The sequence below is a fragment of the Sceloporus undulatus genome, chromosome 2 (assembly GCF_019175285.1).
Source record: "Sceloporus undulatus isolate JIND9_A2432 ecotype Alabama chromosome 2, SceUnd_v1.1, whole genome shotgun sequence".
Taxonomy (NCBI): domain Eukaryota; kingdom Metazoa; phylum Chordata; class Lepidosauria; order Squamata; family Phrynosomatidae; genus Sceloporus; species Sceloporus undulatus.
Genome location: NC_056523.1, coordinates 243,708,357 through 243,725,286, shown reverse-complemented (window position 1 = coordinate 243,725,286; position 16,930 = coordinate 243,708,357). Strand labels below are relative to the sequence as shown.

The 16,930-nt window shown below is 41.4% G+C and overlaps 1 protein-coding gene across 3 annotated transcripts in view; it reads right to left on the bottom strand.

Annotated features, from left to right (window-relative positions):
• Positions 1-482: 482 nt before the first annotated feature.
• Positions 483-16,930, bottom strand: part of SMC5 (structural maintenance of chromosomes 5) — a 58,959-nt gene continuing 42,511 nt past the window's right edge. For all 3 annotated transcript variants that reach the window (XM_042451609.1, XM_042451611.1, XM_042451612.1), the window contains 6 exons: positions 12,923-13,018; positions 9,749-9,853; positions 7,621-7,740; positions 3,357-3,536; positions 3,176-3,271; positions 483-921 (listed from right to left, as the gene is read on the bottom strand). In XM_042451609.1, the coding sequence (XP_042307543.1) occupies positions 793-921; positions 3,176-3,271; positions 3,357-3,536; positions 7,621-7,740; positions 9,749-9,853; positions 12,923-13,018 (726 nt within the window). In that variant the 3' untranslated portion in view covers positions 483-792. The remainder of the gene's footprint in view (positions 922-3,175; positions 3,272-3,356; positions 3,537-7,620; positions 7,741-9,748; positions 9,854-12,922; positions 13,019-16,930) is intronic.

Genomic DNA, 16,930 nt, shown 5'->3' with positions numbered 1-16,930 from the left:
CACCCCACCCTCTAAATGTCCAGCCTTAAGGAAATAAATAAATATAAATAAGGAAAGTGCTTTTTTAAAAAAAGTCTGAAGGACTTTATAAATGAAATCTCATTTCTGAGGGTTATTGATTCCGGTATCATTTACAGAATTCAGGCATTACTTAGAGCACAGTCTTTGCATATGTGATAGCAAGGAAGCCAATTTGATCTCAACCAAGTTCAATAACCTCAACACATATGCAGCACAATTCATCTACTGCATTCCTGAATTAAATGTTTTAACATATTCTATGTTTACTCAGAAGCAACAGCCACCTCTATTTTCCCTTCTTTTCACTATTTCTTTTCTCCTCTCCTTACTTTTCCTGGATCTACCTAGGACTCCAAACTCAATATAGTTACCAGTCATAATGGAAGTCTGCTGAGGAAAACAGTAATTTTCCTGTGCATATTGTGAGATTGCACAGTGTTTCACAAATAAGACAAATTAAAAAAATTCCAGTATAAATTTATTATACAAAAAGATTTTGCAAAATATGGCGAGGAGGAGATTAATTTTCCCAGAAAACCACCAATAACTGCTGATACAAAACACTTCTGTTCTCTTTCTCAGAATTGGTGCTTGTCGTCCTCCAGAGGAAATAATCATAAAAAGTAAAGTACACACTGGTAGTCACATAAAATGTTGGCCATCAATAGTCTCTACGACAGAGCTGTGCTTTTAAATAAAGGAAGAAAATTAAGTTCTTCAACTTGCTCCAGCTATTTTTCAAAAGGCATCAGGAAGATCTTTACTGATTAGTCATGGCTGAAATCGCCGACGTCTCCTACGGAAACCTTCTAAGTTCCACTTTCTTGATTCGAGCATAGAAGATCCATTGTAGACCAACAACACAGTCATTTTTTTGTCGTAAGTGAGGTCCTGTAACAGCTGTAAAACGATTTAGGAAGAAAACTCAGTTTTAAAATGGTCACACACACACCAAGCACCTCAGTAATGTCTCCAAAGCCCCCTTTTCTTTTCTTTTTTTCTTTTCTTTAGAACTGAAGTTGCAGTGGTTTGTTGGTTGGTATTATTTGTTTAATTTATTGTTTTTTCAATCGTTATTGTGGTTTTACATTAGATATGTTGTTTAATAACTTTTAAGGGGGGAGGGAAATACATTGTTTTTATGCTGTATGTTATTTTAATGTTGTAAACCGCCCAGATTGGTTCACCCCCAGGGCGGTATATAAATAAAAATTATTATTATTATTATTATTATTATTATTATTATTATTATTTGTGTATTTATTGATATATAACATCTATATTTTTATTTCTTGGAAGCATATGACAGTGTTTTTATTAAGCTCCACAACACTCTTGTATTGGCTACATAAACATGAACATTATTAATGGGCACAACCCAACAATTTCTGCCACTGGCATGACTGCAGGATCCAGTGCTATATATATGTAAAAGCTGGGTGATAGGCAAAAAACAAAACAAAACAAAACAAAAAAACCCCCACCAAAGACAGCTAAATAGTAACTATGGGAAGAGGTAGACATTAAGAGTTTTTTTTTATTGATTAGAAACAAAAAGTTACGAAAAGGAACATAAGAGTAACATCAATAAGCCCCCAATGGTTGCCCACCCCTACTCTAATCCTATGGCTATTACCAAGAGTGTGTTTCTAGTAAAAGTATCAGAACTGAGCACTGCTTTCACACATTTTTCACAGAAAGAACCAGAGATATTATCCTCACCCTCTAGCTTTAGCTTTCTTCAAACTAATTTATTAGGAAAGAGAGATTTTTCATTTTTGCTGTTGTTAAATAAATGGAAGTCAGAAATATTTGTAGATCTATTGCAAATCACCGAAAGATATCTACCAGTAGATCCAATTCTAAAATTTGTCCACCCCTACCTTAAAGTTGTAAGTCCTAAGCAAAAATTTTTTACAAGTTAATAAGTGACATCTTGAAAATGAATATTAACAGGTAGGTCATATGACAGGCTGTGGTACAGCAAGGAATTTTGAAAGGCAGGAACTCATCATGAACAGCCCTGACAAACACATATCCAAGGAGAATCCAGAGCCACATCCAAGGGGCAAGTAAGAGACTGAAAGATTGACAGAAACAGACCTATTTGACTCTTCCAGTAGTCAAAATAGCTAATACTCTATTTTAAAACTTCACCAGAAAATCTTATAATAAAGTTTAAGGGGCATGATGGAAGTTCTACACACAGTTTCTCAAGCTAAAACTTCATTGAATTCAGCAATGCTTACTTGCAACTGCATGAGTTCAACATGTAAAGCGCAACAAGTTTTAACAAAACAACTTTAGGTAAAGGTATTCCCCCTTGACAAGGTTGTCAAGCTGTGTCTGACCATATGGGGCAGTGCTCATCTCTGTTACTAAGCCGAAGAGCCAGCATTGTCAGAGATTACTCTGTGATCATGTGGCCCAGCATGATTGCACAGAATGCTGTTTTACCTTCCCACCGGAGTGGTACCTATTTTTCTACTTGCATTGGCATGCTTTTGAACTGCTGGGTTGAGAGAAGCTTGGACTAATGATGGGAGCTCACCCCATCATGCGGCACTTGGGCCTCAAACTGCCAACCTGCTGATCTTGCAATCAACAGAGTCAGTGCCTTAATCACTTGTGCCACCACATCTGTCTCAACATCTTTAGATAGTCAAAAACAATTATTATTTTTTAATTACAAATGCAAAAATTATGCAACTGTAAGCATGAAGTAGGAACTCTGTCAGAGAAAAGGACACAGCCTTTGTTTGATTACTTTCCTCATTCTTTATGCTAATTTATCACAACCCACAGTCAGCTTTCAAAGCCTTGTTATCACCTCATTTACCCAGAAGGGAAATGATTACCCAAATGCTGCTGCAAATAAATGTTATCACTCCTGCAATAACAGATGTTGCAGACTTGCATTTTTCTGTGTTCAGCTTCTATTAGAGCTGCGGTTCTCAACCCCTGGCCTTCTAGCTTTTTTAACTATAACTCCTAGAATTTTTGATCACTGGCTGTGCTTATTGGGGCTTATTGGATCTGAAGTCTGAAACATGCAGAGGAAACAAACTATATTAAGAACCAATGTAGTAGGGTTTTAAAGGGGATTTTAAAGGCACCATCTTTTAAAAAAATTCTTTAAACAAAGAAATCCAACCTTTGGTGTAATAAAGAAGTACTGAGAAGTGCTCTCTTTACAGGCAGTTTTTACCACTACATCGAAGACTCTCCTCTCATTGACAGGATCCATTCCCTTTAAAACAAACAAAGGCATTAATATTTTCCTTCATCTTACTGAATACAGCTGATGAAGCCCCACTTTCATATAGCAAGAATACCTGATTTATTTCATCTACTACTCTGAAGGGACACCTGTTGATTTCCTGCAAAGCCATTAAGTACAACATAGTTGAAACACTTTTCTCCCCTCCACTCTGATGGTGTTGAGTCAGCTCGTGAAGTTGAGTGCTGCTGCGGAATTTGACCCTTATGCGGATCCCATACTTATCATATTCTTCCTGTCACACAAAAGGACATTAATGTTAGACATTTCTAAATTAGCACACAGCCACTGAGAATATATGAGAAAAGAGAAAATTCCAGTAGTCCAGTTCAGACAGCACAAGAAACCAAGATCTGCAATCATGTTTTGAACTTCTAAATACTCAACAAGGAAACCATAGATAAGAGCGGTTTATATATGTTCATCTTCCATCCACTTGGTGCTGGGGGGGGGGGCATATACTTATTCCTGCTGACATGGTGCAACCACTCTTGAAGGCAGAGCAGTACACCAAATTATGGTTCACTGATTTTACACTAAACTGTAGCATACAATTCATGATTTGCAAACTAATTTCAACCTATGGCATTAGAATCTTGTTTGCTAGAGGTGGCAGACTAGTTTGTCAATTTAGACATCACAGCCAAACCATAGTGAAATTTCCACCATGTCAATAAAATGCAGTGGGTGGAGACTTCTGTTTAAATACATATTTAACCATGTAGCAAGCAATGTTGACAGTACCTTGATTTTAAATGTAAGACTTTATTTAATACTTTATTATGTTTTAAGAGTAATTTCAAAATACATTTGGAAAGATGGATACCTATATATCAAACAACTGACATTAGTCACTGGATTTACCAACACATTGCTGCCCCGAGAAGCATTCCTCCAGTGAACTTTTAAGAAGATTCATTTAGGTGGGTGTCTTTGGCTCTTCTGGAAGAACTAATGTCAAAATCCACATTCTTTTCACAAACACAGCAATTCATAGGATTGTGCGCAAAGGAGCCCTGGTGGTGCAGTGGTTAAATGCCTGTACTGCAGCCATTCACTCAAAACCACAAGGTTGCGAGTTCAAGACCAGCAAAAGGGCCCAAGCTCGACTCAGGCTTGCATCCTTCCGAGGTCGCTAAAATGAGTACCCAGACTGTTGGAGGCAAATTAGCTTACTTGCTGTTTACCGCTATGATCTTTGGAATAGCGGTATATAAATAAAACAAATTATTAAATTAAATTATTATTATCCTACAGCCAGCATGAAAGAACCCTTGCACTAGTATTCAAACCCAACCTCAGTACGCTAGCTTCTGTAGCACAAGGGCTGCTATGCCATGCAATAAACCTTATGGAGGACTACTTCCACATAATGTCCAGACTATCTGGAACCCTCAGCTATCGCCGTGCATTGCGTTTCCTTACTAATTCAGTAATTTCATATTAAAGCCAACTGGACAACTTTGTTATACTGCATAATAATAATAATAGTAATGAAATTTATTTTTATCCCGCCCCTCTGCACAACAAGGCAACCAGGGCAGCTTACAACATTAAAAAATATACATTACATGTCCTCCCCACTCCCTCCCTTCCTTAAAAGAAGACTAAACAATTTACAATTAAAAACATATGCAAATTGACTAACAATGAATAATAATAAAATAAACAACAAACAGTAAAACATAACAGCAGCCAATCAGGGTCATTATATTGATTTTCCTTTTTGGTGGCCGGGAATCTATTTGGGAAAGGCTTGTGGGAAGAAATCCGTCTTAACAGCTTTTTTAAGGTGGTTATATGATGGATCTCATCCAGCAGGCCGTTCCATAATCTAGGAGCGATTGCTGAGAAGGTCCTCTGGGCAGTTGTTGACAGCCTAGTTTTTATTGGTTGTAGCAAATTCCTCCCAGAGGACCTTAGTGTGCGAGTTGGTTTATATGGAAGGAGATGGTTCCGGAAATAGGTTGACCCAAGCCATTTAGGGCTTTAAAGGTAATAACCAACACCTTGTACTGGGCCTGGAAACTAATGGGCAGCCAGTAAAGAGATCTTAAGATTGGTGTAATGTAGTCTCTTCTAGATGTGCCTGAGACCAATCTGGCTGCCGTATTCTGTACTTGTTGAAATTTCCGGACCAAGCACGAGGGTAGCCCCATGTAGAGTACATTACAGAAATCAAGACACGAGGTTATCAGCGCATGTACCACGGTTTCGAGATCCCCTACTTCCAGGAAAGGGCGCAGGTGGCGTATCAGCTGAAGTTGATAATAGGCACTCGTGAATGTCACATTCACTGATTTATCATCTGAAGTGACGGATCTAGGAGCACCCCCAGACTGCGAACACAGTCCTTAGAGGAGAGTGTGACCCCATCCAGCACTGGAGGTTGTATCTCAATACCTGGGTTCAGGGCCACTACCATAAGTACCTCAGTTTTGTCTAGATTCAGTTTCAATCTGTTTCCCCTCATCCAGTCTATTACTGCCTTAAGACAGTCATTGAGAGGGGAGATGCCATCTGAAGTCAAAGCTGAAGACTGAGACATGGAGAAATATATCTGAGTGTCATCAGCGTACTAACACCCCGCCCCATGTCTCCGGATGATCTCTCCCAGCAGATTCATATATATGTTAAACAGTATCAGGGACAGGATGGCGCCTTGAGGGATACCAAACTTAAGCTCTATCCTAGTAGAGCAACTGTCCCCGAGCATCAGCCTCTGAAACTTGCAGTCCACAACATTGGACTGCAACTACATGCCAATTAATACAATTAATGGTCAACAACTTTCAAGAAGGAGTGTATGTTAAGTGTGAGTGTGTGAAAATGAGAGAAAGTATATGCGTGAAAGCATTGAGACACTATCCTGATAAATTTCCTTTACCATCAGTCCCCCAGATTTGCAGGGGTTAAAAATGTAAAACCCCCACAAAAGTGGAAAACCCACAAATATCTATAGGATCTCCAAACCCTAACTCTGTCTATATTCCCATCTTTATGTACTAAGAAATGTTAATGAACCACAGCTTCTGTTCTGCCATCACAGGGCAAACCGGGCCTTGTAGTCCCAGATGTGGCCAGAGAGGAGAAAACCAACCACAGTGGGGCAACCAGTGCTGGATAGGGAAGTAGAGATACTTGGCATTTATGACTTACTAAACTTTTTTTTAGTTTTCTTTACATTCACTAGCCTAAGTGTGTTGTCTACAATTCTTCTCAGTAGGCCACAAAACTCCAAAATAATTCCCATTTAATTATTGATGCCAAACTTGTGAACCCACAAAAATGAAACCCGCAAAAGTTGAGATTTCACTGTATTAGACACTGAGCCACCAAGGATTCAGGGTTGAAGGCAGGTTTTTGCCTTACCATAGAGGCATCACAAACGGTAACATTTAAGAGGCTGTGCAGACCACCCCTGAAGGGGCAGCCTGCAGCCACCTCCATTTTTGCCTGATCAGGGCTACAGCAACCTAACGCTGCAGCCCCAATCTGGCGTTTCCAGGGCGCTGTAATGCCAGTGCCACAGTTTTATGGCACTCTTTTGGTGCTGTGTCATGTGGACGCATCGCCAGAGGAGCGCTATGACAGCACACACTGTGTGGTGCGGCACGCGGCATCACATCACCATGGGGGCAGAGTCAGGGCATGCATTGTGTAGACGCCACACTCCGACTCCGCTCCCAGGCCGACCTTAATGGCAGGTCTGCACAACCCCTTACATATTCAACAGAAGTGAACAGAGAGAGATTCAGTTAAACTGTCTTATACTGGTATTGCAACTCTATGACTGTTTACTCAGAGGTAAGCTGCACAGTTTTCATAAGGTCTTACTCCTAGGTTGATGTGCACTGGATATCAGCCTACACTTGTTTATCTTGCCTTGTAGAATTCATCAGGACCTATGGAGAACTGGGCCACACTGTCTTTGAAGAACTCTGCTCTTTTCATCTACATATGCCTGTTCTGAGTAACATTTATTAGTATGATAACTAAAGCAGAACCCTGGGAACTGATCTGGAGTGCTTGGGAGTTGCAATTGAAACTGCCGATGGTATTGCATCAGATAAAATTTAAGTATTCAACTGTAAGTATTCAAATGGTATTAATGCTAATTCCATTCATAGAACAACAGTTTATGCTTTTCAAGAAAGTATGCTACAACCTTCCCATAATTGTTTCTAAAGTGATAATATATCAGAAAGCAATCAAGATGAAGATTATTCCTCCTCCTTTAACTGAGGTGTTAAAATTCAAACATCTAAGGGAGAGATTTCTTCTGTTAGTTAAATAATATATAATCCAGATAATCATACCTCATTTTCTGTGTGAAGATCCACTTCCCCTACACATTGCATAGAGCGAAAAAAACTGCTAAATCTTTCATTGATTTGTTCAACTAATTCTTTCAGTGGATTTAGCCAATTTTCCTTAACCTGAAAATAAAGAGACTTGTAAATGCTAACAGTATTTCATAGCAGAAAATTCTACAATCAGCCATCTAATAATCATGCAACTGAAGTTTTCAATATGTAATATTATTACTAGTAATCCTAATCCCCATCCTGCAGTCCTCCGGTATGCGTGTGGTAAAAGTGCAGGTGCACCAAAGTTCAATACGAGATGTAAACTGGGTTAGGAGGGCAAGAGAAGGTGACAGACTGCACATTCAGTTGTAGTTGCCACATGGTGCATGGGTAACAGCAGGTAGAGCCTGTGCTGCACCAGTGACTAAGGATGGCACCTCTCCTCTTGATGCCTGCCTGGAGGCAGTAATGGGTTGGATGAGGAAAAACAAACTCAGATTGAATCCAGAGAAAACAGAGGTACTCATGATAGGTTCCCCTGGCCCGGGCAGGGAAATTTGTCATCCTGTCCTAGAAGGGGTTAAACTTCCCCTAAAGGATACAGTTCGTAGTTTGGGAGTACTCCTGGATCCATCTCTACAATTATCATCTCAAGTAGATGCGATGGCCAGGAGTGCTTGGTACCAGCTTCGGCTGATATGCCAACTACGTCCCTGCCTGGACCGAAAGGACCTAGAAAATGTAGTACATGCACTGGTAACCTCTCGTTTGATTTCTGCAATGCGCTCCACATGTGGCTACCTTTGTATCTGGTTCGGAAACTTCAATTGATTCAAAATGCAGCAGCCAGGTTAATTACAGGGATGGCAAGATCTGACCATATAACGCCCGTCTTAAAATCTCTTCACTGGCTGCCAATCCGTTTCCGGTCCCAATACAAAGTGTTGGTTATTACCTTTAAAGCCCTAAATGGCTTGGGCCCAGGTTACTTGAGGGAACGCCTCTCTCTGCATAATCCACCCCGCACTCTCAGGTCAACAGGAAAATTGGTACTCAGTCATCCAAGGGTGAGATTGGCAACTACCAGGCAAAGGGCTTTTACGGCAGTAGCGCCTTCTCTTTGGAACGCCTTACCCAAAGAGATCTGCCTTAGTGGAACGGTGGAAGCCTTTAAAAAGGCATTAAAAACTTACCTCTTCCTACAAGCCTACCCTTCCAATTCCTTGTAATAAAGTTTCACTCCCCTTACTGTTTAATGATGTAGGTAGTTATAATTGTGATTTTAATAATGTGGAATGTTTTTAGCCAATATTTGTGGAATTAATGGGCATTGATGTGTATTTTTAATATGTCATTTGTTTTATATTGTATTGACCTTTATACTGTACACCGCTTTGATCCTGGGAAAAGCGGTTTATAAATAAACAATTTATTATTATTATCTTGATAGTACACTGTGCGCTGGATCCTAGCAGCACATATAGGCATGAACTACCACTGTCATCAAGTATTGATTGCCGAAAAGCCACCTTGCTGCTGAAACACTTATACATGGTATGATGCCACCAATTCCAACCCATTTAGGGTTGCCGTAATTGTCCACTAAAACCTGGGACAAAATGTAGGACAAAATCTAGACCAAACTGTAGGACAACTGCAGGACAAAACTCAGCCCAAATTTAATGTCCTACATTTTGGGCTGAGTTTTGTCCTGCAGTTGTCCTACAGTTTGGTCTAGATTTTGTCCTACATTTTGTCCCAGGATTTAGTGGACAATTATGGCAACCCTAAATTTGTCACTCAGATTAAAGACGTGCATGAGCCTACTCACTTAATCCTTGGCACTCCTAGCATGGACAGTTGCTAGAGCTATGTTTTACCACACTAGGCTTATTTTGCACCAGAATGGCAATGGAGGGAAGGGAAGCTGTCCCTGCTGGTAAACGTATGCCCATGAGTCTCTGTACAAGCACTATAGCTCCTACAACCTGCCATTCCCACACAACTGACTGGGATGTTTAATTTACATCATTTATTACTGCAGTTAGGCTAATATACATTACTATGTCTTAATTAAATTTGTTTTAGGACCAAAATACCAGTAAAAATAATGGCAATAATAATTCACACAAAATACCTTTGAAATGTTTTGCCTATAATTATCCAACTCTTTTTTCCCCTGCTCCAACTCCAGTGTCATTTGTGCTATTTCTTCTTTCCTTTTCTTACATTCTTCAACAATCTGGCAGAAAAAAGGTACTCTATATGAAAGGCAGAATCTTCAAAATGAACAATACAATGCAAACCACATAAACACCACATTTTCTATCTGTTGTTCACATACAAAAAAGTATGAAACTTGGTGGTCCAGTGAAGGAGGGAGGGCTTGCAATCCCCTTCTGCTTCTGAGCTCAGCCTTTTCCATTTCTTTTGCCTTTGAGAAAATGTGACTCTTGAGATGTTCCTGAGTTTGCAAACCAAATTCACCCAGTGGAAATCAGCATCCTAACTGTGGCTAAACCTGCCAGCATGGTTGGGATACAGAAAGAAAAGAGAGTGCTGCCTGATGCTATACTGAGTTTCACAAGAGATACAAGCCGCTGCATAAGCAGAACGTGATTGCAGCAGTGACAGGAAGGAGAGACTATGCAAGGATGGGTTAAGAGAAAGGTCACTGAGGCTGCCATAAAGGAATGACCACTTACTCCATCTACAAACCTGAAGCTCCCTCCCTGATACAGACCTTCCCCTCTTCCACCTGCTTTGAAGAATTTGGGACTCTAGCTTAAAATGACAAAGAGGCTTGTAAGAAGAAAAAGTTCTTCTTTGCTGTTTTTAAAGAACTGTAAGTCAGCCAACATTTACTTCAGTATTTTTGATTAATCTTTCCATTGACTTCCTGGCTACGTCCCAGAGCACGCGCTGCCAATAGCATAAATCCTGTTGGTTAGTTCCAAAGTACACCCTCTGAATCAACTGTTGAACAGGGAGTCAACATGTACATAAAACCCACTGATTCCAGGATTTCTATTCTAGTTAGTACTAACAATAGTATTCAGGTCAATTTTTTGTGTGTGTGTGTGTTTTTCGGGCTATGAGGCCGTGTTCTAGAAGAGTATATTCTTGACATTTCGCTAGCAGCTGTGGCTAGTATCTTGAGAGAATGCTAGAATGGAAGAGAGTGGGGTATATATGCTGTTGTTTGAGAGGAGGTAATTTGCATGTTAATCTGTGTATTGTTCTGTTGTTGAATGGCAAAACCGACAGGGTGTCCATTTACGTAATGATCCAATCTCTGCTGGGATTTCTCCTCACCATGGGTGGTTTTCATTTGCATTCGCTGGGTCCTGATTTTGATGTTTTTCCGGTCTGGTAGCCAAACTTTGGTCCGGTACAGAGGGGCGGAAAGTGCCGTTCTTGGCCAAAATTAGGGTTCGGGAGCGCGCAGCAACCACACACTCCTGAACCCTAATATGGAATGGCAGCACCATCATGGCAGCCTCCTGTCCACACGGGGCTGCCATGATGACACAAGAGATGATGCAAGAGCTGTGCAACGTCCAGACGTCACTGGCAAGAAGTGGCATCATGGCGGCGCCCTTTCTTGTTTGCAGTGGCACAAAAAAGAAGCCACTCTAGGCATTTTCTTTTTGGCAGCACGTCAGTACTGCAGCACCAATTCAGGGCAAAGATGGGCGGCGCTGAACTGCCCATCTCTCAAGCTCCTTCGTTTACTTTAAGAACTTCTTCTTTCTGTTGAAATTATCCAGGTGTTTATGGATTTCAATGGCTTCCCTTTCCATTCTGACGTGATAATTGTTGGCATGGTCCAGAATCTCGAACAGCATTTTATGCCTAGGATGGTTTATAACATGTTCTGCTACTGCTGATTTTTCTGGCTGACCTAGTCTGCAATGTCTCTTGTGCTTCTTTATTCGTGTTTGAACACTGCATTTGGTGGTCCCTATGTAGACTTATCCACAGCTGCACGGTATGCAGTAACCTCCTGCAGTTGTGAGGGAGTCTCTCCTTCACTGAGGGCAGCATTTGCTGGATTTTCTTGGTCAGTTTGTAGACCATTTGGAGGTGGTGTTTCCTCATCAGTCTCCTTATTCTGTGTGACTCCTTTGATGTATGGTAAAAATACCTTCCCTTTGGGTAGTTGTTTGTCTTCACTCCTATGGGTTCTTCAGGGTCTGGCAACTCTTCTGATGTCTGACGTCTTAGGCATTGTCTAAGTAACTTGAGTTAACTCTGCTTGTATTCCCTTGCATAATGTTGAAAGCAAAAGCTTGATTTTTCTTCAGAATGACTTGGGAGAGAAACCAGTTGTGAGTATGGGTCTCTGCCAGACTGTGAAACAGAAAGTAAATCAGAGCACCTGCTTACAATCCAGACCTTTCTGTGGACAGCTCACTTACCATGGGCCTCAACAGTCAGGCCAAAATAAAGTTGCTTCAGGTCATTTTGGAGGTATGCTGTTTAAATGATACACACATCTTAAGAGGTCAGAACCTGTGCCAAAGCTGCGCTCTAGTCCTTAGCACTGGAGTGTGGCTTTGGCATGGCTTCAAACCTCTAAGGATGCATGCAGCATTTAAACAGCATATCTCCAAAGTCACCCGACGCAGCATTATTTTGGTCTGTCTGATCAGGCCTAATGTTACCCTGAACTAATAATGCATACATTTTGTATTCATAACCTGAAATACATTTTAGCTTAAGTGAAGAGAACCCAAGGCACTGGTGCAGCTTCAATAGACAGAGATTCAAGCTACATGTCAGAGTAGCAAACCTACTGATTTAAAATGGAATTCCCCCTGATTAAATACAAAATGGAAGCATTAGGAAGGCCTGATTTTAAAAGCAGAAGGGGAACATGGGTAAACAGGTGAGTGCTCCCTGTTTCCCTCATAACATACTAGGAACTTCTGGTTCAGCAATGGAGAAATGTGACACAGGGGAGGGACTTCAGAAATAACTTACTTTACACAGGGTAAGTGTCAGCCTTGCATTAAACAAACAAATCTGCTGTCATAAACTGTACTAAGAGCCAGAGTTAATTTTTCTCTCTATTTTTCTCTCTTTTATTTTCTGTGTCCCCCCCACCTCCTCCTCCTCCTCCTCTTTTTTTAAAGAACAGAAGCAGCACAGAACACACTGGTCCTGGGGGGGGGGACTTCTTAAAAATTCTAATATACTCAGAAACTGGCATTTACAACACATTGTTCCTGCTGTTCGGTTTAGTATTATTATTATTATCACCAAGCAACCTAGTACAGTGTGGGAGTCAAATACTGGGGATACATACTGAAGGACTGAGGCCTGTGAAGCAGGAAGCTCTTGATCGCTCTTCATTCAGCAAAGCATCAATTTCATCCAGTGTGTCTGGAAGCGCTTTGAGTGGCTAAAAGAAAGTAACAATTGCACCAGGTTTGTGTAAATTAAGATGGTAGTGGCAATGTAAAAATTAAGGTTTCTAAAGGCTTTGCACTTTCATAGGCATGGAAGCTCTGTTTTTACCTCATGCAGATATGTGCTCCTCTTTCTAGTTTGCGTCAAGTTCTACAGGGACCAAGATATGTTTTCCAAGTGACTGGTGATGAGTGTACTTTTTTGAAAAAACCTGGCAACATTTTCTGTTCTTCTCTGGAACTGTTTCAATCTCACACAGAGACTTGGAAAACAGTGAAATGTCTAGCCCCCGAGCCTCCCTGCTCTTCAGTGCAACAGGGATGATACTCATGTTAGAAATGGCCAAATGCTTGAAAATGGGGGACAGAACAAGTGTTTTTCTTTGTTGGGCTGAGCTATGAAGGTGCTTCTAGCATTTCTCAAGATCAGGAGGCCAGTACAACCCCATCGCTGTGAGGACCCTCTCTTTTGCCACTTGAAAGACAATCTCTTTCTCTAAAATGCAGGGCTCTACAAATACTGCAGTTCAGTTAAACCCATTCCTGAACCCAGATTGTGTACACAACCTCATATATGTATGTGTTTTTAGTACCTGAAAGCACTTAGGTCAATATGACACTATACTGTTATAATGGTATTATTCCACTTTAAGTGCTATATCTGCCTCTTTTAGAGTTCTGGGGCTTAGAGTTTAGTGAGACCTATGAGTTCTCTGGCTGAAAATTCTAAATGTCCTTCCCTAAACTACAAATCTAGGATTCCACAGAAGGCAGCCAAAACAGTTAAAGTAGATTAATAGAGCTATAACAGTGTAGTGTGATATCCAGCATAGTACTTACAATAAGGAGCCCTGGTGGTGCAGTGGTTAAATACCAGCACTGCAGCCATTCACAGCCACAAAGTTGTGAGTTCAATCCCAGGCAGGGCTCCAGGGTTGACTGAGCCTTGCATCCTTCCGTATGTTGCTAAAATGTGTACCCAGCTTGTTGAGGGTAAATGGCTTACACATTGCAAACCACTTAGGGAGTGCTTAAGTGCACTGATAAGCAGTATAGAAATGTACAGTAGAGTCTTGATTATCCGACATAAACGGGCTGACTGATAGTCGGATAGCCGAAAATGTCGAATAATCCAAGGCTCATTGTCCCCAATGGCGGTGCACCGCCATTGGGGACAAAAGTCCCTCGCCTCCCCTCCCTCCGTGCTTACCTTAATCCTGGGCCAAGGATGCAGCCTCTTCGAGGAGGCCTGGGTGCCCGGCCCTGGCCTGTCCTCCGTGGCCGCGGAGGACAAGCAGGGGCCGAGGATGCAGCCTCCTCGTGGACACCTGGATGCCTGGCCCTGGCCTGTCCTCTGTGGCTGCAGAGGACAAGCCTGGGCCGAGCACCCAGGCCTCCTTTCCTGGGCCTTTCCTCCCCTCGAATGGACTCCTGAAGGAGTCCGTTCAGTTAGAAGAAAGAGAAGCCGGTAGGGAGAGGCCTCAGCATGGGCCCAGACCTCTCTTTTCCGGGCATTTCCTCTCCCTCAATGGGCTCAATGGGGGAGAGGAAAGGGAGGCAGGGAAGAAGAAGCCTGGGCACCTGGCTGGTCCTCCTCTTCCCCTTTACTCCAAAGGGCTCTTCGGAGTCCTTTGAGGGGAAGGGAAGGGAGGCAGGGCAGGAGAGGACTCAGTGGCTGTGGAGGAAGGTAAGTAGGGAACGAGGGAGGGAGGGAGGAAGGAGGAGGGAGAGGAGGCGAGGGGGGGTCGGATAATCCAGAGTGTCGGTTAACCGAAGGTCGGTTAACCGAGACTCTACTGTACTTGCTATTGCTACTTGCTAAGGAGAAGGTGGGCAGGGGAAAATGAGATAGAATCTCTTCTACTTACACTTACATTTGCTATGTCCACTGAGAGTTAATAATCATTCTCCCAATCTCCTTCCTTGAGTCAAGGGGTGCTTCTGAATCATTCAGAAGCAAGAGGCTGCAGAATAGGATGAGGGCCAGAACAGATTTTTCCTGTTCACTTTAAGCTGGGGTGAGGAGTAGAAGATAGATTCAGTGGTGGCCTGGTGAGCTGTTCCAAGGTGACACTGATGCACCAAATGGCAACTTTCCCCTCTTGGCTTGGAGTTGGAGAGAAATTGGGATATTGCCTGCAGTTGTGTTCTACAGTAGAGACAATCTATGCCTTGTTCACAATTTTAAATGGGAGACATCTAGGACACTTCTTGTCACACTCACTAAAGAGCAAGAGAATGCTATGGGGCAAGGAACTATGGGTTCTTGATTATAATTATTCTTCTTTGGTGGTCACAACTCAATATGTACCCTTCTGTGGGATTTATGCTGTTTATCAAAATCTCAAGTACTGTTACAAGCAGAAATAATAGGAACCTAAAAGATACAAGGACTCCACAGAATTTTAGCTGACAGAAAAACAAATGGGCTTTCATGCCAGTTTTTTGGAATGTGAAAGGGATTTTTTTAAAAATTATTCTTTTGTATGATACATAACTTGATAGATAAGCTCACATGTCTCTGATCAAATATCTGGAACGCAACATGGGTATTTCCGCTGTTGTGGACACAGAATAAAGTGAACTGTATCACAATGGAGCCTTGTCTGGAAGGTATGCTTGTGCTGTAGTGAGGAACTGCACTGGGGTTGCATCTGCACTGCACAAATAATCTAGTTTGATACCACTTTAACTGCCATGACTCTGTTCTGTGAAATCATGGAATCCGTAGTTGGTTGAGGCACAACAATGTGAACTTGAAAAATGGTGGTTTGTTTAAACCACATTGTGATCTAATAGAGAAGACAAAATGTCTTACAAAACTACAATTTCCAGAATTCCATATTACTGAACCATAGTAGTTATAGTGGTGTCAAATTGGATTATTTCTGAAGTGTGGATATAGCCATGATAAACAATTCAAAAGAAGTTAACAAAAGGCTCATACACCAAAAAGACAGTGTAAGTATGAGCAATTAATTTAGGAAACACAAATGACAGACTAATTTATTCATGTGTTAAAACTATAGTACCCTTTGGAAACTCAGCAAGAAGAGGTGCGTTTGAGTGAAATTCAACAGAATGCTAACTGAGGAGGGCCTTAAGAGTCCAAGATCTGATAACATAAAGCTTTATTCCTCTTTTAATCTGAATCAGACAACACAGTGTAAGATCTAAGCCAGTGTCTGCAATCAGTGAGGGACTGGATGACAGCCTCAAGCAGTCTCTGTAGCACAGAACAATTTTCAAAAACTAAGGCTAGTAGAACTAGCTGAAATCTTGCTGATTATTCACACCCAGTTTTCACTACTGTGGTTTAGAGCACGTTAGGCGGCTTTTAAAGAAATGCCAGTTTAGAATATCACTGTTAAGACTACTAACAGGGGAGTGGTTATGAAGAATACACCCCACCAGCCCCATTCCAAGAATAATTCAAAGTGGTAGGCTGATGGTGACATTTAAAGCTCTATACCGATTGGACCGAGGTATTTGAATCTGCCTATGAATGGATCCTGTTTTTGAAGACAGTGAATAGTGTAAGATCTAAGCCAGTGTCTGCAATCAGTGAGGGACTGGATGACAGCCTCAAGCAGTCTCTGTAGCACAGAACAATTTTCAAAAACTAAGGCTAGTAGAACTAGCTGAAATCTTGCTGATTATTCACACCCAGTTTTCACTACTGTGGTTTAGAGCACGTTAGGCGGCTTTTAAAGAAATGCCAGTTTAGAATATCACTGTTAAGACTACTAACAGGGGAGTGGTTATGAAGAATACACCCCACCAGCCCCATTCCAAGAATAATTCAAAGTGGTAGGCTGATGGTGACATTTAAAGCTCTATACCGATTGGACCGAGGTATTTGAATCTGCCTATGAATGGATCCTGTTTTTGAAGACAGTGAATAG